The sequence below is a fragment of the Mus pahari genome, chromosome 18 (genome assembly GCF_900095145.1).
Source record: "Mus pahari chromosome 18, PAHARI_EIJ_v1.1, whole genome shotgun sequence".
Taxonomy (NCBI): domain Eukaryota; kingdom Metazoa; phylum Chordata; class Mammalia; order Rodentia; family Muridae; genus Mus; species Mus pahari.
The window spans coordinates 49,149,792-49,176,129 of record NC_034607.1 but is presented as its reverse complement, the minus strand read 5'-3'; the positions used below and the strand labels follow the sequence as shown (position 1 = coordinate 49,176,129).

Sequence of the window (26,338 nt, the reverse complement as noted above, 5' to 3'; positions counted from 1 at the left end):
AGTGCTGGGATTAAAGGTGTGCGCCACCACGCCCAGCTTTAGAATGCATTCTTTTGGAAGAGGTCGTAGCATAGGTACTTTGCTAAAGACATGCACTTTGCAAGAGTATCTTAGTTTGGGTGTCTCCAGTTGATGGTGTCTTAGCTAGAGTGTTTATTGCTAAAGACTATGACCAAAAGCAGCTTGAGGAGGAAAGGGTTTAGTTTGTCTTAACAACTTCCCTGATCACTGAGTGAAGTCAAAGTAAGAACTGAAGTAGGGGCCATAGAGGAACACTACTTATTACTTACTGTTGACAGTGGATTTATGCCTTAAGCTTTGTTGTGGTAATTTTCAAGAGAAAGCTTTTGCCCATAGTTGTACTGTGTTTATTAAATATGTCAAAAATAAACGGCTCAGGGTCAGACTCTAGAAGTTGAACCAGATTCCCTTCTTGCCTCATGAGAATCACTCCTGCCTGCTCTAGCATTTTCATGGACACCCCCCAGCTCAGTCCCTCTACTTTGTGCTCTGATCTTGTCATTAGTAGCATTAGTAGTATATTGTCTTCCTTTCTTGGGCACAGTGCACTGTAAAGTGAAAATGTTTATAAAGTGAATAAATAACCAAACATGGAAATGCTACTTCTGTAACAATAGCAGAGAGATTTGTAAATCAACTTGATGGCAACTAATTATTTGAAGAATACTTGATAGTGGCTGATTAAAAAGCATTCATCTTTTTGGTGACGTGTGCTACAAATAAATGAACATGAAAAGGTACTTGACATTATTAGTCAGTAGGGAAGTCAAATACCACTTCATGTCTGCCGCAGTGCCTGTGATGGAAAGGCAGACAATAGCTTGTGGAAATGAAGATGTAAGGAAACCAGACGCCTACTGCATTGTTGGAGAGATTTTAAAATGGTGTAGCCACTTTGGAATGTTCTTTGGTAGTGTCTTGGCTAGGGTTTATTGCTGTGATAAGGACCATAACCAAAAGCAACGTGGGGAGGAAAGGGTTTAGTTTGTCTGACCGCTCTCCAGTTACTCTCCATCACTAAGTGAAGTCAGAGTAGACTGGAGCAGAGGCCATGGGGGACACTGCTTACGAGCTTGCTCCTCTTGGCTTGGCTCAGCCTGCTCATAGCACTGAGGAACACCAGCGCAGGAGTTGTGCCACCCACAGGCCAATGTAGTGGGGGCATTTTCTTAATTGAGAGTTCCATTTCCCTGATGATTCTAGCTTGTGTCCAGTTGGCAGTTTCTTAAAAAGGGAAATACAGTTTTACTCTATGACCCAGCAGTTCTGGTTAAGACACTAGAATGATGTCGCTGTGGGGAACTGAGGGACAAGAGGAATGGAGGAGAGACCGAGTAAGTTTGAGTGTGGAGGTGAGTCATAAAGGGCCTATGATAAAAGAACTCAATTTTGTAGGAAGTAAATAGGACATTGGCTGCAGGAAGTTGGGTAGATGTGCCATCTTATTGATGAGCAGCATTCTGGGCATGCAGGAGTATTTGGAGTATTCAAGATGACATGGGGCTGGGAAGGTGGCAGTATTCTCCATACAGATGGGGCGTCCTGACAAGTTGATAGTGAATTTGAGGCATTTGGAATGTGAGGTGGCAGAGACATGGCGAGGGTGCCAGCTTCACTTAGAAATGATTTGAGTCTTAGCAATAGAAGTGCAGGGAAGAAAGTCTGTATCTAGAATGGAATCCTCACTAGCAGGAACAAGCAGGCTAAGCAAGCTATAGGAGTAAGGCAGTAAGCAGCACCCCTCCATGGCCCTGCATCAGCTCCTGCCTCCAGGTTCCTGTACTCTTTGAGTTCCTGTCCTGTCTTTCTTCAGTGATGAACAGCGATACAGAAATGTGAGCCAAATAAACCTTTCCCTCTCCCCACACCCCAAAAAAGAAATGATTTGAGCCACTGAAGATTAAATCTGGTTTCCAGTCATAAATCTGAGGCGAACAGGTTAACATTTACAAACTGTATTTTTTTTTTTAACTTTGTGTTACTTATGAGAGTTTTTCTTGCATGGATATATATGTACACCACATGCATGTCCAGTGTCCACAGAAGTCAGGAGGAAGCATTGAATTCTCTGGAACTAGAGTTACTACCACATGAGTCTTTAGCAAGAACAAATGCTCTTAACAGAGCCTTCACTCTAGCCCCAGTTAAAAACATTTTTAAAGAATGAAATAATTTTCTATCTTCATCCTCCTTAGATCTAAAAAGTAAGAATGCTGAACCAGTCAGCTTTAGGAGGAAAATCAGGGTTATTTTTTCTTTAAACATTTCAGCTGGAGGCTGGAGAGATAGCTATTCCATTAATTAATTCGGAGGTCCTAAGTTTAGTTGCCCATACCTGAGTCCATTGACATTTAGCTACCTGCAACTCCAGCCTCAAGGGATCCGATCCTCTCCTCTGGGCTTCTCAGACACACCTGCATTCACATGCACACAGATGGGCCACCCCTCCCCCCATAAACACATACAGTACATAAAATTTAAAAGTTTCTTTTTTTTAATTTGAGCTGGACAGGCGGCACACCAGCGCCGTCAACCCTAATACTACTCACCCTGCACTGCACTGTTTCTTTAAAAATTGAGCTCAGCGTCCTGATGTAGCTGAGTAATCAGCCTGGGAGGTAGAAGCAGGAAGATCAGGAGTTGAAGCTCATCCTTGGCTGCAGAGGAAGTTCTAGGCCAGCTGAGCTTCCCAAGACCCTAGCCTAAACAAAACAAAACAAACCATACACTTTGGAGCAGTTCGAGGCTGGAGGTGGCCCTGTCTTCAATTTCCGAGACACATTCCTTCCTTCCCTACTTTTTTTTTAGCAATTAGACAGGAAGAGTTTAAGAGTTGTGAACTGTTCAGAGGTAGAGATTATGTACAGAATCAGCATTGAAAAGCATAGCCTGACATCACTTAATTTATTGACTCTTTCAGGGCTTTCCCCTTGCCACAGGAGGGAGGCTCTGCTGGCAAATGCCAGTTAGTAGACTTCAGAGTCTCCTGTGTGGTAAAGCTGTAGCTTTGCTACTGCAGTTACCTGCCTGACACATGTGTATGGAATGTGCTGGCCATCAGCTGCTTCTGTTAGTCTTGGGAATGTGACCAGCATCCTGCGTGGGGAAGGGGGCCTTCTTTTGTATAAGGGAGGCAGTAAATAAAGGGATGGAGTGTGGTTAATGGTGGTTAAGTGCTGTGGAGAAAAGCAAGGTGTTTGCAGGGGCAGGAGGAGGACATGCAGTTTTGCAAAGGGTGAGTAGAGCTGATGTGCTATAATTTTCTCTCTCGGGAGGCAGAGGTAACGGGGTCAGGAGTTCAAGGCCAGCCTGGCCTGCAAGTGAGTTCAAGGCCAGCTCAGGGATACATGGACCTGTTTTAAACAAACAGAAACCAAAACAAATTTTTTTGAAAAGTTTCCTTCCCTAAGGTGATGAAAGGTGCTGGGAAAGCTGTGTAGTCTGAAGAGCCTGCAGGCAGCCTGGGAGGTGCAGGGTTTTAGGAGGAGGAAGGAGGTGAAGTAGGCGAGGGCAGAACTGGGTGCCTGGGCGGCACCACAACTCCAAAGCACCACAACTCCAAAGCCATTAGAAGAACTAAAGTTTGGTTATTGTTTGCTTGTTTTATTTTTCCGAGACAGGGTTTCTCTGAGTAGCCCTGGCTGTCCTGGAACTCAGAGATCACCTGCCTCTGCATGCGCCACTGCCACCGGGTCTAGAACTTGGAATTTTGATCTGTAAGATGGGCATCTAGGGGAGCTTGAGTCTCCGGAGTGGCAGTACCTGGGACCATAGGGGCTGCTGACTTTACATCAGAGGGTGATTTACCGTGGTGCAGGGAGGTGAAGTATCATGTCCATTCTTCACCGAGGGCCAACAAGCTGTACTGTGAGTGGATAAGGTAGTAAAAACAACTGAGCCTCTTTGGGGAGAATACAAAGTTCATAATAATTGATGGAATAAGATACTGAAATAAAGGCTGGAGAGATGGCTCAGTGGTTAAGAGCACTGACTGCTCTTCTAGAAGTCCTGAGTTAATTCCCAGCAACCACATGGTGGCTCCCAACCATCTATTGTGGGTTCTGATGCCCTCTCTGGTGTGTTAGATACTAAAATAAGACGTAATTTTAAAAGTGTGTTCTGACTTTTTATAAAGAGTATGTGGAATTATTTAAAAGCTGTTGAGATAGCTGATGTTCTTGTGCATGTCTGGTGTAGAGTAGGTGATGGTCAGACCTGCCAGATGAGTGAGTGAGTGGATTGCCTTAGACAGGCCATTCCCAAACCAGAGTAACCTTACGTCAGAACCTTATTTGTTTGGTCTTGGTTTTGGGTTCCATTAATCCTCATGCCTGATTGGTAGGGACAACATTAGTGGGTTAGTGGTTTTTGTTTGTTTGTTTTTTGTTTTGTAATTCATTTTTATCTGACCTCCCTCCTCTTTCTGTGTTGATCTTTTAAATATCTAACTTGTCAGTTATAAATTTGAGAAATAAAGACTCGAAGAGTCAAGACTTCAAACTTCTTTCAAACGTAACATTTTATTTTTTCTAGTTAGAACCTGAAGGGATAATTTCACTGGCTTGTAAGTCTCAACTTTCAACTTTAGTGTGCAGTGCTGCTGTGGAGAACTGTGGGCATAAGTTACTTTGCAGCTTTGTGTCTAAAGATAAAAAGCAAAATAGTTCCCTGTAGGTTTTGGTTGGTTGGTTTTTGTGCTGCTGGCTGCATGCACTGGGCAGGGACTCTGACAGGAGCTGCACCCTCAGCCTGCTCCTCGGTTCTTAGAAAACAGCAAGAAGGCAGCCCTGAGCCCAGTGCTCGGGCAGGGCAGGTGGGTCTTACTGAGTTCAAGGCTGACCTGCTCTCAGGAACCTCGTGATCATCGGAGGCTACACAGTCAGATCCTGTCTGAAACAAAATGACCCTTCCAGTGGCTTATTGAGATGTAATCAGGATGCTATACATGCAGTTGAGCCATTTAAAGAATCTAGTTTAATAGTGTGGCGGTGTGTACCTATAGCCCAGTGAGGCACCAGGGGTTGGAGGCCAATCTGAGCTCATAGCAAGTCTCCCAAGTGCATCTCAACCACAGCCCTACTTAGTTAAGGTTTATGTGATGCCACATACTTATTAGTCCCACCTCTTGGGAGGCAGGAGAAGGTGATCTTTATAAGTTTGAGGTGAGGCCAGCTTGGTTTATACATCAAATTCCAGGCCACTCTCCAAACATAAAAAAGGTTTATTTTTGTTGTTTTTAAACTGTATGTCTGTGTGTATTTGTACACCTGTGTTTGGGTGCTTGCATAATCAAGAGCTCTCAGGTCCCCAGAAGCTAGAGTTTCTGGTGGTTGTGAGCCATGCCATGTGGGTGCTGAGAACTGAACTTGTGTCTTCTGCAACAGCAGTGCATGCTCTTTAATGGCTGACCCTTGTCTCCAGCCCCCACAGTTAATTTTAGAACACTTGCATAGCTTCACAGAGAAAGCCGTCCCCCTCATCCAGCACCTTGTCCTAGGCAGCAGTCATCTACCCCTGTCCTGTACTGCTGTTAATGGCATCATGGAATGGGTAGCACTGGCTGTCCTCTAACTCCCTCTGTAGACCAGGCTGGCCTCTACCTCAGAAATCTTCCTGCCTCTGCCTCCTAAGTGCTTGGATTAAAGACGTGGGCACCACAGTGTAGTTGCACTGTGGACCTGTGTGTTCGTGCATGGTAAGCCAGAGATCAGCCTAGTTCTCAGGAGCCACTCACTTTATGTATTTATTTATTAACAGGTTTTCACTGGTGCTCTTTAATCAGACTGAGTTCCAGGGATCTGCCTATTTCCACTCTGCCTCCCAGTGTTGGGATTACAAGGTGATGCAGCCATCCCCAGCGGCTTACATGGTGCTTGGGCGTGAGCTCAGGCCTCCTTACAAGCAGGGGCACTTTACTGACTTACCTAGCTCTGCCTTAGTACATCAGTTCAGACAGATGAGAAGAGGGGACGGCGGAGTCCTTGTAGACAGTACTTCTTTTTTTTTTTTTTTTTTTTCCTTTTTGGTTTTTTCGAAACAGGGTTTCTCTGTATAGTCCTGGCTGTCCTGGAACTCACTCTGTAGACCAGGCTGGCCTCGAACTCAAATCCGCCCACCTCTGCCTCCCGAGTGGGATTAAAGGTGTGTGCCACCACCACCCGGCTCTAGACAGTACTTCTTGAAGCTCACATGGGCCTTTCTTGTCTTTCCCATCTCACTGGTAGAGTCCTTGACAGTTTGCTTTGGAAAGCTACTAAGGGTATTTTGTCAGAGTGTTGAGAACCACCCAAAGGCCCCATAAGGCAAGTGACAGAGACCCTTTTCCAGCCCTTACACACTTAGTGCCGCCTCCGGAAATAGCTCAGCTGCCCAAACAAACTCATGGCCTCTGTTGCCTTTTGCTGTCCTGCAGGGGTTAAAGCCGGTTTCCACGGAAGCACCGCCTATCATATTTGCCACACCAACCAAACTGACCACCAGTGTGACAGCATATGATTATGCTGGGAAGAACAAAGTTCCAGAGCTGCAGAAGTTTTTCCAGGTGAGTGAAGATGGGAACACAGAACTGTGAAATGCACACACGTGTGTTGGCTGGGAGCTTCTGAAACTGACTTGACTTTAGTGTTGGTTTCTCACCAGCCTCCTTTTCTTAAGGAGATCTCTTTACTTCAGTTTGGTCGTTGACTAATAATGGAACCTTTGTACAGGTAGATGCTGGTAACAGGGGCGTGGCTAATGACCTCATTGCACTAACACAGATTTCAGACTGCTCGTAATCATTGAGAACACAGGAGCATGTGTAATGAATAACACTGAATCAGCCAGTATCTGTTAATGCTTGCCACACATGCAGTGACTTCGGAAAAGTCTGTCCCTGTGTGTCTGTGTTTCTGTCTCTATGTGTGTATGTCTTGTCTGTGTCTGTGTAGAGATCGGGAGAGGCCGTTGAATCCCCTGGAGCTGAAGTTACCAGTTGTAGGAACTGATCTGAGAGCAGCAATAGCTTGTAAATGCTGGGCCGTCTTGCCAGCCCTATACAGTGACTTGGCTTGTAACTGCTGAGCCATCTTACCAGCCTTATGCAGTGACTTTTGGCAACCAGTTTTCTTCTGTTTGGCTTGCTTGGTGCTATAGTTCACTAAGCTACTGGTGGAAGTTGGGAAGCCCTCTTATGTAGGTCATCAATAGAGAGAAGCCATAATTGACACTTGAATGCGATTGATTTGTTTAGAGATAATGAAGAACCTAGTGACCTGATTGTCAAGCACTGGGGAGTGACAGAGCCCACTACAGCTATCCTTACAGGGTTGCCTCCCCACAAGAGATGTCCAGGTTCAGTCCATCCTGGCTGGAGAGCACTTTCATGTTGTTCAGTGTAAGTCTTTTAAGTCTAATGAGTGAGGTTTAAGGAGCCTTTGGAGACTGCACAAAATGAGTTTAGGATCCTACAGAGTCATTATCTTCAAACATTTCCAGGGCTCTGCCCTTACCGGCTGAGACTGTGGTACAGGTCTTAGAAACATGGACTTGGCTGTAGAGGGTGACTGTAAGCTTATAAGGAAGTACGCCCATGTTCTGCCACACTGGTGCATCCCAGTCACCGGCTATATTGTGTTTGTGGAGTAGTTTTCACGATGGATGAATTTTCTTCTTCAGTTTGTAGGAAAATCTGTTCTTTCCAGCCAACTCACTGTCCTTTCTTGCTCTGCAGAAGGCTGACGGCGTGCCCATCCACCTGAAACGAGGCCTTCCCGACCAAATGCTTTACCGGACCACCATGGCTCTGACAGTGGGAGGGACCATCTACTGCCTGATTGCCCTCTACATGGCCTCGCAGCCCAGAAACAAATGAGCTTGCCTGTGGAGGACTGGATAACATTGTGGCACAAACCCTTTGAATTTCATGTTTTCCACTTGGATAGTCTACTTAACATTTTGCAAACAAAGGAAAAGATAACAATACATTGTTTTGGTTTGTTTATGGCGTGCAGATGGCCTGTCAGATGTCAGAGCTTGTTTGACAGTTAAAACTATTGTTTAAGGAAATGACACCGAGCCATCCCTGAGCTGAGCTTCTGCTCCTGATTTCCCTGGAGCTCTGCATGAAAGTTGCTCTCAGCTCATTCCGGGCCTCAGGGCCTCAGGGCCTCAGGGCCTTAGGTGGTGTCTAAGCAGGAAGCACAGAAGCCTTTTGGGTGTAGGTGTGATTGAGGAAGGAAAAGAAAAGCCAGGGGACAGGTGGGTGAAGTGAGGGCTGGAGTTAGCCACCTGAGGGATTGCTCCGCCTTGCAGAAAATGTTAAAAGGAATGAATGATTTGCAACCTGCCTGTATTTGTTGGGCAGTTGGTTTCAAAGAGTTGTTTGCCTCGCCCAGACCTTAGGGAAACGTATTTGTTCCATCATGGGAAGAGCACCTGTCAGTGTTGCACTTTAGACAGCTGTACCAGGAATTCTCCTTTAATAATGCTGTGGCTTTAAGTTATGATTTACTTGACTGCGGAATAAATACATGAATAAAGATTTTTAGTTTGTTTTTTAGTTTTTTTTTTTTTTTTTTTTGAGCCAGTGTCTTGCTCTGTTTCATTGGCTCACCTGAAACTCACTATGTAGATCAGGCTGGCCTCAAACTCACAAAGATCTGCCCACCTCTGCCTTGGGAGTGCAGGGATTAAAGTGTGCCTCTCTATGCACAGCTTGAAAGTCCTTCTCAATTGAGCAGTTTTTCAGAAGAATCACAGGGGACTGGGGTTCCCTAAACCTGGGCTTTGATTTCTTCTTAATTAGCCAACAAGCCTTTTTTCTTTTTTTTTTTTTTTTTAGATTTACTTAATATGTATGTGTTTCTTACTCACAAGAATGTCTGTGTATTGTATGTGAGCCTGGTGCCCATGAAGATCAGAAGAGGTGTCGGAGCCCCTGGGACTAGAGTTTCTGTTTCTGTGGGTTGTGAACCTTCCTTCTGGGAATTGAACCTTCTGCAAGATCAAGTGCTCTTAGTCACTGAGCCATCTCTCCTGCCCCAGCCTCATCTTTACAAGATAGTTTCTCAGGGTCCAGTAACAGGATTGTTGATTTCCATGTAGTTCCTAAGACTCCCGCTTGCTCCTTAGTGAAAAGACCCTGTAAAATGCACAGTTCACTTAAGACACTACTTACCCATTTGTTAGACCTAACTTACTCTGTCAGTGCCGATAGCAGGCATCATGCACATAAGCTGATGTCATCGCAGAGAACACTGTCCTCTTGAGAGAATTGTGTATTAGCTCACACCTGTCCTTTTCATACTCTGGAGGCTGAGACAGGATCAGAAGTTTGTGACGTGAGCCACAATAGACCCTGTCCCCCAAAAAACATGTAATAGTGGAAGATTTTTAATAAACTAATAGGGCTAAGAACTTGTGTGTTCTTCTAGCCGACCTGGCTTCGATTCCCAGCGCCCACATAAAGTTGATCACCATCTGTAGCTCCAGCTCCTGGGAATCTGACACCCTCCTCTGGCCGCCTGCAGGCACCAGGCATGCACATGGTGATAGACATATACCCTTACACAGAAAAAGAGTTTTGTTTTTAATTTAGATCTATTTGTCTGTGTACTTGGGCTGCATGTGTATATGTCGTGGTGCCCAAGGAGATCAGAAGAAGAAAACATCCTGGATCTGCAGCTATGTGTGGATAGTTGTGAGCTACTGAGTTAGGTATTGGGAAGGAAACCTAGTGTGGCAGTTTGAATAAGAATTGCCCCTTATAGGCTCAAATGTTTGACTGACTAGTCACCAGGGAGTGGCACTGTTTGAAAGGATTAGAACGATTAAGAGGTGTGACCTTGTTGGAGGAAGTATGTCACTGAGATAGGCTTTGAAGTTTTAAAAACCCAAGCCAGGGCCATGGCCACCCTATCTCAGCCTGTTCCCCGGCTGTACCTCGGTGGCTTGCCAACCACAGACCAAAAACAAAACCCAGATTCCAACTCAAGTGTGAGTTGTGGCTACTTAAAAGATCAGGGATGGGTGGGAGGGGAGGGAATATTGGGAACACTACCAAAGAAAAAGCCTCTGGTTGGGATGTTGTTCATTTGGTTTCTCAGGGTTGTTTCTGTCTTAGTTGGGGTTTCTATTGTGATAAAACAGCATGGTCAAAGCACCTTGGGAAGGAAAAGATTTATTTTACAGTTTGAAGGCCACAGTCCAGGGAAGTGAGGGCAGGAACTGAGAGCAGGAACTGGGAGGCAGGAACAGAAGGTATGGAAAGTGCTGCCTGCCGCCTCACTTCTGTCTTGTTCAGCTTGCCTTTCCTGTAGTCCCCAGGGCCACCACCCCAGGGATGCCAATGCCTACAGTGACCCTGGGCCCCTCTGCACCAATCATCAATCAAGAAAATGCTCACAGGCAAAATGAGTAGAGGCATTGAGAGTCCTTCCCAGGGGGCTGGGGAGATGGCTCAGCAGTTAAGTGCAGTGGCTGCTCTTTCAGAGGTCCTCAGTTCAAATCCCAGCAATCACATGGTGGCTTGCAACCATCTGTAATAGGATCTGATGCCCTTTTCTGGCAGGTGGATATATATATACAGCAGAGCACTCGTACATTAAGTAAAATTTTAAAAAAAAGAGAGAGTCCTTTCCAGATGACTCTAGCTTGTATCAAGGTCACATGAAGCTAGCCATTGTCAACTTGACAACAGTGCAGCACTACTAAACAATAACCTTTGCTTTTTCATCCTCAAGATCTCATATTTTTAACAGTATAGAGCATTCTGTGTTTTAGCCAGGCGTGGTGGTGCACGCCTTTAATCCCAGCACTTGGGAGGCAGAGGCAGGCAGATTTCTCTGTTCCAGGCCAGCCTGGTCTACAGAGTGAGTTTCAGGACAGCCAGGGCTACACAGAGAAACCCTGTTTTGAACCCCCCCCCCCCAAATAATGATAATAAATAAATCTGAGTTTTAAGGTCCCACAGCCTTTCAATTTACTCTCTTGAGGTGTAGCTCTGAGTTCAAGAGTAGATTTCAGAACCACAGAGAAACTTCATCTCAACTGTAATGGTTTGTATATTCTTGGACCAGGGAGGTGTGGGCTGGTTGGAATAGGTGTGGCCTGGTTGGAATAGGTGTGTCACTGTGAGTGTGGGCTTAAGACTCTCACCCCAGTTGCCTGGAAGTCAGTCTTCCAGTAGCAGCCTTTGGATGAAGTCCTAGAACTCTCAGCTCCTCCTGCACCATGCCTGCCTGGATACTGCCATGCTCCTGCCTTGATGATAATGGACTGAACCTCTGAGCCTGTAAGCCAGCCCCAATTAAATGTTGTTTTTATAAGACTTGCCTTGGTCATGGTGTCTGTTCACAGCAGTAAAACCCTAACTAATACATCAACAAATAGATTTAATCTTCAAAATATCCAGTTTCTTTCACATTCCAAGGTTTCTACTGTGAGCTCCTTTGGCACAGTGAACATCTAAATCAAGGCAAGACCAGATACAGCAGTGCAGATAATTCTGTCCAGTGTCTGGAATTTATTGACAATCTTGGGCTCCCAAGGACCTAGGTATTTTTATTTTTCTGGCTCTGCCATTTAAAGCACAGCTTATTTCCAAGGCTCTGACTGGCTCTATACCATACCTGCAATAGTATTTGGTAGTGGTTCCAAGGCACTGACATCTCCAAAATGCTGGGTTTTCCACTGTAGCTGGGCTCCAATGTCACAGTAATCTCTCCTGGGTTCTCTTCAGGGACTAACTTGGACATGTGTTGCCAAGCTTCAACCTTTGTCCTTTCTATCCTGGGGTTTCCACTGCTCCTGATGCTGTACCTACACCAATGACATCTGGCCTCTCATAATGCCAAGCCTCAGTTGCTCTCCACAATCCCTTCATGCCTTCAAAACAAGTACCACCCAGAAACTTAGATATTGCCAAGTTTGGGTGGTAGCACAAGGTGCAGCAATGGCTGCCTTCAGACTACAGCTTCTGTGTGCTGACCCTGAGGAAGCTTTTAAAACATTTTCCTTCTGTGATGCTAGTCTCTCAGTCAGCTGGATCTTCAGCCCCAACTGACCAGCAAAGCAGAAGTTTCACTATGGTGGTTATTAAGGCAAAGTAGCTCCTGATTGGCCTTGATAGGAAGCCCACAAGCCAGTCCTCTGCTATCCACATCGCTCTCAGCATTATCTTCTTAGTGCCCACGACAGCTCTGAATACTAAAGAGCTTTTCTAGCCCAAAGTTCCAAAATTCTCAGTCCTTCCCAAAACCATATATATGATTAGATCTGTTACAGCAATACCCCACTCCTGATACCAATTTCTGCCTTTGTTGGGGTTTCTATTGCCATGATAAAGCAGTGTGGTCCAAAGTACCTCAAAGAGGAAAAGGGTTTATTTTATCTTAAAATTTTACAATCCATCATCCAGGGAAGATGGCAGGAACCTGGAGGCAGGAGCTGGTTGGTGCAGAGGCCCTGCCCTGGAGGAGCACTTCTAGTGGACTTACCTCTCATGGCTTGCTCAGTTTGCTTATAACAACCAGGACCACCTGCTCAGGGGACATACTACCCAGAGGCTGTTAGGCCCTCTCACATCGATCATCATACTAATCCAGAAAATACACCAGAGGCTTGCTGACAGACACATCTTGGGAGTCGTTTTCTCAACTGAGAACCCCTCAACCCAAGTGTCTCTAGCTTGTATCAAGTTGGCATGAAACTAGCCAGGATGCTTGGTAAGGTACTTGCCTAGTATGGTGGTAATGGTCCCAATAGCTGGGAAGTGGTGGCACACACCTTTAGTCCCATCACTCAAGAGGCAGAGGCAGGCAAATCTTGAGTTTGAGGCCAGCCTGGTCTATGAGTTCCAGGACAGCCAAAGCCACACAAACCCTATCTCAAACGCATGCCTGTCTCTCCACAGCAGTAAAACACTAAGACACTTAGCATGCACAAGTTTAATCCCCAGCCCTAGGTTTAATCCCCAGCTTGGTAAAATTCTGTTTCCAAAAGGAAAAAAAAAAAATCTCCCTCAGCAACCTTAACTCCTTGTAAGTCTGTGGGAGGGGCAGTGTCTCACAAACCCCTCCTCACTTCCGTGATGAAAACTCTGTACCCACTCTTGTGCATTTTGTTGGGGGGAGATCACAGTTGCTGGGAGTTCAAGAAAATGCCCTGTTGTGATCATAAAAAGAGAAAGAGCTGTTAAGATACTGGCGGGGTGTTGGGGAAGGGGGTGCCTCAGTGGGCCCATGCCTAGGTATCCCTTCCCACCGAGAGACCAGCCACACAGTGGTATAGTATAAAGTTTATTTGGGGCATGGGAAGGGGAGTTAAGAGTAGCAGAGACAGAGAGAAGAGAGAGTAGAGAAGTAGAGGCCGGCCATGACCACGTGGAGAGAGGGGGAAGGAATGAGGAACAAGGGGGCAAGAGCATAAGAGAGCGAGGAGTGGGCCAAGCAGCCCCTTTTATAGGGCTAGGTCTACCTGGCTATTGCCAGGTGATGGTGGGGAGGAGTCCAGACAATACCAACATACCCCATCTCACAGCACTCATTCTTTCTGCACCCTCTTAGGTGTTCTTTGAGACTTTGGGGGTATGTAACAAATGCCCTCTTTAGAACAGAAAATTCTTACTCTTTTCCACTTATTCTTAGCACTTTGACCAGTTCTGTGTCTCCAATAAGCACCCACTTCAAATAGAAGCTTCTTTAGCCGAAGCTGTTCAGCACTAGTCTAGGGGTATAAACACGTTTAGAAGGCAGTTTCATAAACATATTTATCCACTGAGCAAAATAAACTACAGTCACTTCCTCAGCCACTCTGATCTCCCCAGGTGTCTTAGTTAGGGTTTCCGTTGCTGTGAAGAGACACCATGACCAAGGCAACTCTTGTAAAGGACAACATTCAATTAGGGCTAGCTTATAGCAGATCAAGTGGCTTGAAAAGTGGTTATGCAGGAACCTATCCCAGTTATGGGGCTGCAAGAGACACCCGGTGGGGAATGGGACTGGATATGGAAGAAGAAAGGACTCAGATTGCTAGCCACCCTACCAACTATTACCTAGAGAAGGAAGGACAATGGCACACACCAGAAGGGAGAACTACACTCCCCAGAAAGCAAGCAAAAGGCTTACTAGGCCAAATACACAGATGGATTCATTTGGGGGATAAAAAGCTTGTCCAAGCAGTTAGGGATTTAAAGTATATATAATGGACCTCGGGTTTTGTACCAGAGAGACAGTAGAACAGAGTAAGCTATGCCAGCAAGTGACTGCTTATGTGGCCAAGAGTTAACAGGGCAAAAGACCTAGGGGAGAAGGGCCTGGAGTATATTGGGAGGTCGATTTTATAGAAGTTAAGCCAGGAAAATATGATTACAAATACCTTCGACTGTTTGTGGATACTTTTTCTGGATGGGTTGGGGCTTTCCCCACCAAGCAGGAAAGAGCTACCACAATAGCCAAGAAGATATCAGAGGAAATTTTCCTGAGGTTTAGAGTGCCCAAGGTAATTGGATGGGACAATGGTCCTGCTTTTATCTCTAAGGTAAGCCAGGGATTGGCAGAGATATTGGGGACTAATTGGAAGCTCTGTTGTATGTACCATCCCCAGAGCTCAGGGCAGGTAGAATGAACAGAACCCTAAAAAAGAGACCTTAACTAAATTGTCCTTGGAGACTGGCGCTGACTGGGTGGTGCTTCTTTCCCTGGCCTTGGGACACCCCCACCATTTTAACCTGACCCCTTTTGAGATCCTGCATGGGACCCCAACTCCCTTGATCTGGCTCTTGACAACCCCACACACACACCCCAAGTGACTTTTCAGGCTGACAAGGATCTTATGGCTTGATGGCAAGCTTTCCAGATCAGCCACCAGGAACTGTGGTCTAAACTTAGTGCCCTGTGTACCTGGGGCAGGTTCCACACTAGTAGCAAGTTGGAGACTGGGTATATGTTAAGAGACATCGTGCTAAAAACTTAGAAGCAAAGTGGAAAGGGCCGTTCTTGTGTTGTTGACCACCTGACCTCTGTTAATGTGGATGGAGTAACTGCCCGGGTTCACGTAACTCATGTCAGACTAGCGCCTGCACCTGATGCCAACTGGAGAGCAGCCAGACACCCAAGCAACCCCCTTCTGCAAGACCAAAGAAAACATGAGATGGCTGTGGTGTATCTTTCCGGCTCTGAGCCTCAGCAGCCCCACAACCCTAACAATGGGACTTGGCGAGTACCCTCAGCCACTGGGGGTGTAGCTTGGTCCACTACAGAGGAACACACCGCCTTATACCTCGTGGCCAGACCTTGTCTTTGATCTCTGTAAGTTACTGGTGGGCCTTGACTCCTGGGATATCCCCACCCTAGAGACACGGTGGGAGGGATTACCCAAATGTGGGGGATGAGGGACTTGTGAATCTAAACTGTGTCCCAGAAGTGGCCTTGGAGGGTGGGGCCTAGGGTGCAGACACCCAAAGTTGAGGAGTGTCCTGGGAGAAACCCCCATATATGTGTGCTCCTGAGATGGGAGAAGCCAGCAGCAATGTTGGGGGTTTAACCACCTTTTCTGTGCTACTTGGGGGTGTGAAACATCGGGAAGTCCGTGGAGACCATTCCAGGGGTGGTTAAGGGTTCAATAGCCAAGGTGAGAGAAGGGCTAGCCAAGCGGAAGAGAGAACAGAGTCAGGGTGGGTTTGAGTCTTGGTTTAACTCCTACCCTTGGCTAAACACCCTCATATCCTTCTTGTTAGGGCCCCTAATTGTTCTGCTATTGTTGACCTTCGGACCCTGCATACTGAACAACCGTACAGCCTTCATAAAAGAGAATAGGAGCAGTGCAGCTGATGGTCCTGTGCCAACAGTACGAGACTCTGAATACAGGACCTGAACAATATGAGTTAGTTACCCAAGACCCCTGAGCTTGTGCAAGGAAAAGGGGGGACCCTAAGGGGTTTTCCAGTCCCATTCCTTCTTACAGCTTCCCCCTCTCTCCTGGAGTAAGGCTAGGCCAAGTTCCATTCTCCACCCACATGAACATTCTTGAGTAAAAAAAAAAAAAAAAAATCTCAGAATGTACTAATAGTCCCCTGACCCTCTGGAAAGTCCCAGGTAGAGTTCAAATGCGTGTCATGCTTGCTAGCCAATAGATCTAAAGGTCAATATGCTTAGCCAATAAGTTTAAACTATAACCTTGCCAATGTAACCTGTGTCCCTAATAGCTTGTAATAGCCATTCCTCATTGCTTTCTTGTCACTCGCCTCGAGGGACTGATTGAGGGTTGATCCTGACGCACCAGAAAATAAACCTCTTGCTTTTGAAACCTCGATCTGCATCTCAGTGTCTCACTCGTGGCCATCTCCAGATAAGTACCATTGAGAGTTGAGGTCTTACAACCCTACCGTAAACAAAATCGGGGGAACAGCACAAGAACATGTGCATGGAGGTCACCCAGAGACAAAGTCATCTCTAGCTTAGTGACCCCAAATCTTATTGAGCAAAGTAAAGGCAAGTCAACCCCCTCTGGGAGTGACAGTCACACAGCAGATGGAGCCAGCTTCAGCTGAAGGACTTGTTCAGTCAAAAGTGTCCCAGTCAGGGTGTACCCAAAGACAAAGAGGGGGTGTCTGGCCTCCAGAAAGTACTAGGCCGTGCCTGAGTGCACAGCAGGCATTGGTGGTGATCTGGCAGGTGCTGGGGCAGATTTAGTGTGTTTTATCTGCACTGCTGGGTCACTTGTACTCCTTAAACCTTTGCTCAACCTTTAAGGTCTCCCAGGGACTCATAAACACCGACTTTGGCTTCTGCTGGTTTTTCTCCATAGAGACCCACGCCATACTCCAATACTAACACATTGCTTTCAGGTGACTCAGCCCCCCCCCCATGTCTGCCTTTCTTGTTTCTCATACTCTCCTGATTGTTTTCGTACTCGATGAACCTGATACACAGACTAATGTAAACCATCCTAATGCATACCTAATGTTGTTAACCCTCCCAAGTCAGTTATACCTTGTAAAGACTATGGCCCACTATGGGGCTCAGGAAAGCCACTTAAGTCCTACACTAGTGCCCAAGTCCCTGCTGAATTGACTTATTTTGGGTGGTACATGAGGGTTTTGAGACAGGGTTTCTCTGTGTAGCCCTGGCTGTCCTGGAACTCACTTTGCAGACCAGGCTGGCTTCGAACTCAGAAATCCACCTGCCTCTGCCTCCCAAGTGCTGGGATTAAAGGCGTGCACCACCACTGCCCCGCTCGTACATGTCTTCTAGGGCATGAAATTCATGGGGCCCTCAGCCAGATCTAGCCAAGTGTCCCTAATGACCTACATGAGCCAGTCTATCTATGACTGAATCCCCTCACATTTCCTTACATTAAGCTGCCAATATATCCCGAGGGAGGCAACTCAGGTCCTTTCCTTCTGGCCACTGTCGACTGTTTATAAATCGCAAGGTGGGGGCAGAGCATCATGAGCTCCTGTTTCTGAATGATGGAGCATTAATTAATTAATATGTCTAACTTAGGGGAGTTCAAGAGGGAGTTCAAGCAACCAACATCTTGGGGTGTCCAACTACTCCCACTTACAAAAGTAGTGTTCCAGCTGGACTCGGTGCCTGTTTACATCTGTGGAAGGGTGGGGAAGGTCACAGCCTCTTACCTGAGTACCCAGCTGCTCCGGATGCAAATCTGCCTTAATTGCTCACACCCAGGGAAGAGCTAGACTATCTAGGTTCAGGAGGTTGGGGAGGGGAAGTTCCTCCTGTGTAGCCACGGGAAAGCGCTCGTCCCTCCTAACTAAAGGCTTTCCGAATGCAGCATTTTTGAGAAAGGAGTAGCCACAACTCACAAGCCCTGCAGTAACCCCTTACCTATGTACGCTCTGTTAGGAAGCCCAAGAAACTCATCGAGAAGAGAAGGAGATATTAGTTCACCCTCCGTCTGCGAAGGAAGTTTAGCAACTGAGCAACAGCCCTGTCACGCCTGAAAGACAGCATGGAGCAGCGCCTGCACTCCCAGTTGGTAAGAATTTTTGTTTTATAATTCAGGGTCCGGTTAAAACTGTAATTTTCATAGATCCGCTTAGTCTCTTTTAATCCGAACTGGCTCTCCAGTGTCCTGACAGTTACCCAGGAGCCCAGGGAAGTTGTTTGTGGGACAACTGTCCACTTGAATTTGTTTGATGGTCTCCCCTCATAAAGGATGCATTTCCTACTTTTTTTGGTTTGTTTTGCTTTGTTTTTTTTTTCGAGACAGGGTTTCTCTGTATAGCCCTGGCTGTCCTGGAACTCACTTTGCAGACCAGGCTGGCCTCGAACTCAGAAATCTGCCTGCCTCTGCCTCCCGAGTGCTGGGATTAAGGCATGTGCCACCACACCTAGCTTGCATACTTATTAGGTAGTTCTTGTTATAGTTTTGGTGATTGAAAGCGGACATTTCCTTACAGTGTTATTGGACAGATTTCTGAGCCCCAAAGATAATTTTTTCCCTCTGTGATTGTAAATTGTCTGTGGGGATGTGAGATGGCACAACCCTGTGCTCGGATGCTCAAGCAACCAGGTTGTTAGTGATCTCTAGCGAATTTTGACCGAATTGTTACTAAAGCAATTGCAAAATGTGTTTTTTTTTTTTTCTGGGGCAGGAGAGGTGGCTTAGTGTTAAAAATGCATATTGTCTTTCCCCAGAGGACTTCCAGGTTTGGTTCCTAAGCCCTGTAGGGATAATCTCTTGTGCATTATGTGGAAGCATCAACTGTCAATAAAGCCTGAAGGCAGGAAGTAGGAGGTGGGAGTTCTGGTAGAGAGACTGGAACTCTGGGAGATAATCAGAGGTGGGAGATTTGCCCTGATTCTGAGGAAGCCAGACACAGGAAACTAAGGGAGCCATGTGGTAGACATACTTTAAGTGGGTTCTATAAGTTACAGGGGAATGAGCCAAAGCTATGGTATAGGTGTTTATTCATAAATAGCCTCCCCCCCCCCAAGTCATTATTCAGGAACTCAGGCTTGGGTGAAAAACCTACAGTTACAAAGCCCCATGTGGCAGCTCACAGAGAATCTTAATTCCAGTTCCCAGGGATCTGATGCCCTCTTCTGGCTTCCACAGACATCAGGCAAAACATTCATACATATAAAATACACGTAAGTCACCTTTTAAGAAGGGTTTTTTTCTGAGAGACAGCTCAGTAATTAAGAACATTTACTACTCCTGCAGAGGACCAGAGTTGGTTGCCAGCATCCAATCAGGTGGCTCACAAAGCACCTATCATTTCAGTTCCAGGTGATCAGACGCCCTCTTCTGGCCTCTGCAGGCACTGTGCTCACATGCGCACACACACAGGCACATTTTAAAAACAATTAAAGTGAGTTCCTATGCTGTTGCCCCTGCTACATGGTTGCAGTGTACATTCCCTGTGACAGTGAACATGTAGGGATTTTACTGTAACTTCTTTTTCATTCTCTGAGAGTCATCTGTTCATTCATTCTGATGCTCAGCTGTAGCTCAGTTTGACACTCTTTCCACCGGCCAACAGAAGATGGTCTCCGCGTGGATCTTGTATTGTCTCCTTTTCTCTTTGGCTTGCCACTAGGTGTTGGCTGTGCATATGTGTGAATGCATTTATCTTGTCTGTTTAGTTTTTGCCTAACTGCTACCGTACCTCTCAGGTTTGACTTCGAACCTAGAGAGTGGTCTTGACTGTACCCCATTTTTCGAATGCATCACAGTTTTCTTTAGTCTCCTCATTGTGTGCTGGTTATTTTTTTCATTTCATTTATTTATTTACTTATTTAAACTAGAGTCATCTCGGAAGAGAGACCCTCAATTGAAAAAAAAAATGCCTTCATCAGACTGGCCTGTGGGCCATTTGCTTGATAAATGATTGGTGTGAGGGTCCCACACACTGTGAGTTGGTACCATCCCTGAGCAGATGGTTCAGATTGTGTGCAGGCAGACTGAGAAAGCTGGGAGGAGCAAGGCAGTGAGTAGTAGGCCTCTACTGCCTCCACATCAGCTCCTGCCCTGGCTCCCCTTGATCATGGACTTCAACATGTTAGATGTAATAAACCACTCTGCCCCCTAAGTTGCTTTTGGTCATGGCATCTCATAGCATCAGAAAAGTAACCAAACATGCAGGTCTTGGGTTTTCTCGTTAGCCCTGCACCACCTTCTCTGGCTGGTGTCTGCTACACCGATGAACACACATCAGAGGCATGACTTCTGGAAGCGAGGTCTCGGGCCGAGAGATGGGGCTGGTTCATGTCTAGGTCATGAGAATTCCTGACCCTCTTTGCCAGTACAGCATTTCCCTTTTGGATGTTTACCAATGTGAGATATAGTAAAACGTCTTTGTGGTTTAAATTGCCCTCTTATTGTAGTTAGTGACATTGACTGTCTTTAATGTTTTGAATTCACTTTCTCGTGGAGAGCTAAGTTGTGTTTCTGCTTTCGTGAACATTTCCATGCTTTGTCGACTCGACTCTGGAGAGCTGCTCGATGTTGCTGAAAGGGTCACTAGCTCCTTGAGCTGACTTCTTCATGGACAATCTCTAGTGTCACCTGTGTCAGTAAATCCGTCATACCCAATGCCATAAGGGCTGTGTTCCGGATAAGGCAGTTGTCCCTTGTGGTGTGCCTTGGCTGTGCCGCTAGCTGATGCTCTGTCAGCAGGCTGGGCTCTCTTTCTCATCTCTCACGTGTGGAAATGGCTGTCCAGCCAGCAGAACCCAGCTCTAAGTCCCAGTCTAGGACGCCTTATTGGCCTATCGGGGGTCTTCACTGAGCAGTCGGCAATCTGAGGACACAGGACCAAAGCAGGATGGATGCTTCCCGTTCTTGTTCCTAATTATAGGCTCAGAGCCACTCCACAAGCTTTGGCTTCTTGCCAGGTTGGTTGCTGGGCTCCCAGACAAGGTTCTCTCATTGCTGTCGGATGAGCTGCTCCTTAACAGAGTTTGGACCTTCAGTCTCTTGACTCTTTCCCCAGGTCATATGTTAGGCTAGATGCTAACCAACTCTTCAATGTGGCCTTCACTTTTCAAGTGGTATTTTTCCCACTTCAGTTCCAGGATGTATTAAGACCCCATGGGTGTCCAAGCAAGGGTACCCTTAAAAGATGGCAAAGTTTTAAGTTGACCCTAAAATCTTGGGCTGTGGGATGGTGAGATGGCTCAGTGGGTAAGAGTGCCTGACTGCTTTTCCGAAGGTCTGGAGTTCAAATCCCAGCAACCACATGGTGGCTCATAACCATCCGTAACAAGATCTGATATCCTCTTCTGGAGTGTCTGAAGACAGCTGCAGTGCACTTACACATAATAAATAAATAAATAAATCTTTAAAAAAAAATCTTGGGCTGTGGGCTTCATTATGGCATTGTCTTGGGGTTTCCTTTGCTGTAAGAGACACCGTGACCAAGGCAACTCTAATAAAGGAAAACATTTAATTGGGGCTGGCTTACCATTCAGATTTATTTGTTTGTTTGTTTGTTTTTTTAATCCATTATCATCAAGGTGGGAAGCATGGTGACATGCAGGCACGCATGGTGACATGTGGGCAGGCATGGTGACATGCTGCAGGAGCTGAGAGTCCCCACATATGGATCCACATGCAGCAGAAAGGAAGAGAGTGACACACTGGCCAGGCTTGAGCTTCTGTGACCTCAAAGCCCATCTCCAGGGACACACTTCCTCCAACAAAGCCACACCTACCCCAACAGGGCTACATCTCTTAATAATGTCACTCTCTATGGGCTTCTGGGGCCATTTTCATTCAACTACCACATAGGTCATACACTGCCTCCTCCTTCCTTCCCCTTTAACTTCAGCTGGTCCTTCCTCTAGTTAGCTCCCACATATACTTTCTTTTTTAAAAAAAAGTATTTATGTATATGAGTGCATGCATGTGTTTGTGTGTATGTGCACTATATACGAGCCTGTTGCTGGAAGAGGCCAGAAGAGGGCGTCAGATCCCCCAGGACTGGAATTGCAGATGGCTAGGAACCTCCATGTGGATACAGGGAACTGAGTCTCAGTCCGATGAAGAGCAGCTAGTCTTAGCCCCTCCCATTATGCATCCTTCATCCCATCACATATCTTCATTACCCTATTTGTCCCTCACTTAAGCTCTCTCTTCCCTTCTCATGATTCCATCTAGTTTTCATAACCTACAAATACATATATATCAATACCCACATACACATAACCTATGAAAACACAAATATCCACATGTATAGAGAATGCATACATGTAAATACCCACATACACATAACCTACGAATGCACACATATGAATATCCACGTCTAGAGAATACATACATGTAAATACCCACATACACATAACCTATGAATACACACATATAAATACTCACATGTATAGAATTTTAAATTTGTCTTTCGGTTCCTTTTGCTTGACACAGGAAGGCAATACTTTTGAGTCCTCAGCTTCTATTACCCTTCCTACGGTTGAGCAGCCTGGGAACCTGGCTTAGGGGCTTCCTGCTCCTGTTCTATACAGCCGTCCAGCCCGACCCTGACCACAGTGTAGTCTTTTTATCCTTGGTGCACCTCCCACCAGGCTCACTGGTCTATTCTTGCTCCTTTTCTGCTTCCCTGACCTACCGAATGCTTGAGCCTCAGAAGTGAGCCAGATGGCAGCCTTAGATAAGCAATCCCAGAGACGGATGGAAAGAAGTGTCCTTAAAAATAATTTCTGGGCCTGTTTTCAGCTGTGGGCTTCTGAGAACACATGGCCAGAACCCACCCTGTAGGGGGTCTTGTGTGTGGGTGCTTGTAGTGCTGGTGTGTGGAGTATCAAATGCCCGAGGGGGTTTGCTCACAGAAGGCTACATACAGTCTGTGGGGGAAACCTACCTGATGGGGGGAAGCCTTGGGCTCGTGTGCTGGGGAAGTCGGGTTGCATTAGATTCTTCTATGTTAGGAAGGGACTGGATGAAATATAGTTCTCTGCCGCTGGCTGCTGTCATTCTGGTCTGTGTGTGGCTTGGAAGGTGGCATTGCCTCCGGCTTTGTTCTGCTTGTTCTGTTCCAAAGTCTGTTACAGGATTGCCTAGGGGACTGTTGCAAAACACTAATGGCCCACAAGGGCCACGCAGGGTGTCTAGAAGCATTCCTCAGATAACATCTTTTTCCTCGTGTTCTGAACAGCCCACCCAGGGCGCTGCCTTCCCTCGCCTCAGCCTTTTCTGTGGTCACTGATATTTGTCATGATCACATGGCTTTGCTTCTGGGCCAAAGGACAGGCCTTCCACCCAGCCCCAACACGTACTTGCCAGATTGGAATCTCTGGTCACTGCACATGTCACCTTCTGTAGGAACACAGCTGAAGCCACCATAGGTCATGGGAAATGGTGGCCTTGCTTCCCATCAGTGGGAAAAAGCTGTGAAAATGCAGAGCACAGCTAGCTAGACTCTGAGATGAAGAGAGAGGGAGGGCAGAGATGGGTGATGGTGGAGGAGGGCAGAAGAAATAAGGGAATGGGGAAGGAGGGAAAGAGGAAAGGGGGTATGGATTGAGTTTAGGGGAGGCAGTAGACAGATGTTGAACCAAAGGGAGTGTGGGGACTGCAGGGCCAGGAGCCACAAACCTGATGGCACAGGTTAGCCCAGCCTGTATTTGGTATGGTACAAGTGAGGGTTCTAGAAGGGTTCTGCCACTGGAGACTGAAGCCAAGCATACCCTAGTGGTTCAAAGCTCTTCCTCCCTCTCCCCTCCCCCACCAGGCCACCAACCCTCCAGGTTACACAGCAGATTAATTTGAAAATTGAGTTGCATCTGAATGAGTTGATGTTGATTTCAAAGTTCACTGGTGTTTAATTAGAACCATCTTGAGACTAAACCAGCTCCAAGGAAATTATTCTGACCGAATAATTAAAGAGAATAAAGGTTAGATTTGTGTTTCTGGTTAAGTCTGTGTTGTATTCAACACTTCCAAAGCATGAATCTCATTAACCTTTCATGAACCAACATTAAATTGCTCTCAATGACTTGCCATTCTAATTAAGGCAGAATCGTACAGACAGAGGAGCCTTTGTTTATACTTGGGGGCTGTGTCATCTCTTCCTTGAAGTAGTTCTTGGGAAATGGTTTTCTAACTTTGTACATGCCCAGCTGCCTGAAGCTCCCATCTTTGGGACTTGCTCACGGACACTGGGGAGAACTGGGCTTCGTGGACTGAGGCCATGGGGGTGTCGGGAGAGGCTAAGGTAAAGTGAAGGGAGAGCTGAGGTGGCCTAGGCAAGCCTAGTGGTGGTCTAGGAAGCCCTGTGAGGTCAGATGGAGAGGATGCTGTGTGGTTCGAGGCACGCCTTGCTCACTCTGAGCCTTTATGAGTGCTCATTCTTGAATGCTGGTGACCTTGCCTGGGGTCTGGGGGCTGGATGTAGTGTCCACAGCCGAAGACACAGGAGCTTCTGTGCGCCCACCGCGGGACTCCTGGTTATCAAGCACAGTTTACTTCCGTCTCTTTCCAGTTGATTATAGATCCAATGTGTTATAACTCATGCCAACACAGGGTTCCTCAAGGTGAGCTCCAGGCCCCTAGAACTCATGAGGCCCATGAAACACTGGCCCTTCTCGGCTGCTGAGATCCTGAGTCCTGGTACAGTGGCTCAGGAAGGCAGCTATATGTGGTAGGCTTTTAAAATGAATGATTATGTGTATGTGGGTGGTGCACAGGGTGAAGAACAAGTTGCCGGAGTGTCTCCTCTCCCTCCCTGGCTTCTGGTGCCTTAGGTCCGGAGGAACCTCAGAGTGGCCTGAGGTTGGTGACTGGAGCAAGCAGCCTGACTCTATCGGAGGATCCAGTTCTGCCTCTGTCTCCATGCTCGGAAGCTTGAGTGCACAACAGTGCTACCAGCTGATCCAGATGTTGGGTTGTGAAGCCTTGGCTCAACTTTCCTCGTCGATTCTCTGGCTCCCTACGATGTCTCTCCACAAGTCGTCTTCTGTGCTTCTTCCTGGGGCGCCCCTATCTGTCCTTTTCTGCAGGTCTTCAGTAAGCAAATCTGGGGTTACCTGGGGATAGGTACCCCCAACTCTGTGCTGAGGGACTTGTTCCATCCCCATAGCCAGTGCCCTCCAAGGCACACACTACACTGCCATCGTTGATTCTGTTGTGGGGTAGTAGAGACAGAATGGGGACCTTTTCTCTGCCTCCAGAGCTCATGGAGTGATGATCCGGCCTGGTGTGACCCCCCCCCCCAGCTCTCCAGACAGAGGTGGGGCCAAGGCCTTAGAATGGAAGAGGTGTCACTGTTTAAACTGCATATGGTCCGAGGAAAGAAAGTGTGGGCAAGCAGTTGCTGAGATCCGCAGGGAGAAGGTGTATCCATGAAGTCTCCTGTGTGTTGTATCTGGCTTCCTCAGCGCCTCCTTAGACAGATCTCGGTGTTTAACTTCGTTAATGTTTAACAAAAAAAAGGGAATCGACTACTATGATTTAATAAACTCTTCTATCTTAATGTGTTTCCCAGGGAAATGACTTCAGCTTTGTTGACTGTGAATGGCAGCTTCATTACTGGAGCCAGCTGTGGCCTCTCCTGGAGTTCCTAACAACGTGTCCCGTTGCTTGTCCAGGACAGACACTGTTGTGCTCCCAAGGGGACAGCTTTTCAGGTCCCTAATGCCATTCATTCATGGCCACAGAGGCCGGGCCTTGCCTGAGCAGACCAAGGCAGAGCCCCAAACTTTCTTTATTGCTCTTTTCTCATGGGGCCAGAAGCTGAGGAAGCACCTCCATCTACCACAGGCAATACTTCTACAGGGTCCAAGTAATTACTGCAGCTGAAGCTGGGTCTCTGTCACTATGGTCAGAAGGCTCACTTGGTGACAGAGATCTAGTGATTTCTACAGACAGCAACGGCATGACATAATGGTGGGACTGGTTAGATTTTTCTGTCAGATTCCTCATCCACCCCCAGGCAGAGGGCTGATCTACTATCTGGGGGTGGAGGATTCTGGGATTGTGTCTCTTCCTACTAAGGGGATTCTCGGCTCTGTTCAGAATTAATTCCTCTTCTAAATGGAAAATGTCAAGGCCCAGCAAACATTTTTGCTAATGATTCTGGTGATGAGATACACTGGGGCAGTGAACAGTAGGTCACATGAAAACAGATTTTATTCCTGCAACACAGTCACTTGGGGGAAAGCTGGCAGTCTCTTTTCAGTGATGCAGAGCCTCATGAGGCTGCTCATCCTTCTTCCTCCTTCATTTGATTAGTTCTCAAAAAAGGAAGATGGCTCAGCCCAGGCACTTAGGAAAGCAGGGCCAGGGGTGGCTTTAGGAGACGGTTCCAAGAATAAGAAGTGGACAGTGCCTCTTGGAGCAAAACAGGTACAGGGAAGAG

General features: G+C 46.7%; 1 protein-coding gene across 1 annotated transcript in view; it reads left to right on the top strand.

The window, feature by feature from the left end:
• The window catches only part of LOC110335711 (cytochrome c oxidase subunit 7A-related protein, mitochondrial), an 11,715-nt gene extending 3,155 nt beyond the window's left edge, over nt 1-8,560 (top strand). Inside the window, exons 2-3 of the mRNA XM_029531601.1 lie at nt 6,434-6,562; nt 7,733-8,560. Coding sequence (XP_029387461.1) covers nt 6,434-6,562; nt 7,733-7,873 — 270 coding nt within the window. The 3' untranslated portion in view covers nt 7,874-8,560. The remainder of the gene's footprint in view (nt 1-6,433; nt 6,563-7,732) is intronic.
• Nucleotides 8,561-26,338: the final 17,778 nt, after the last annotated feature.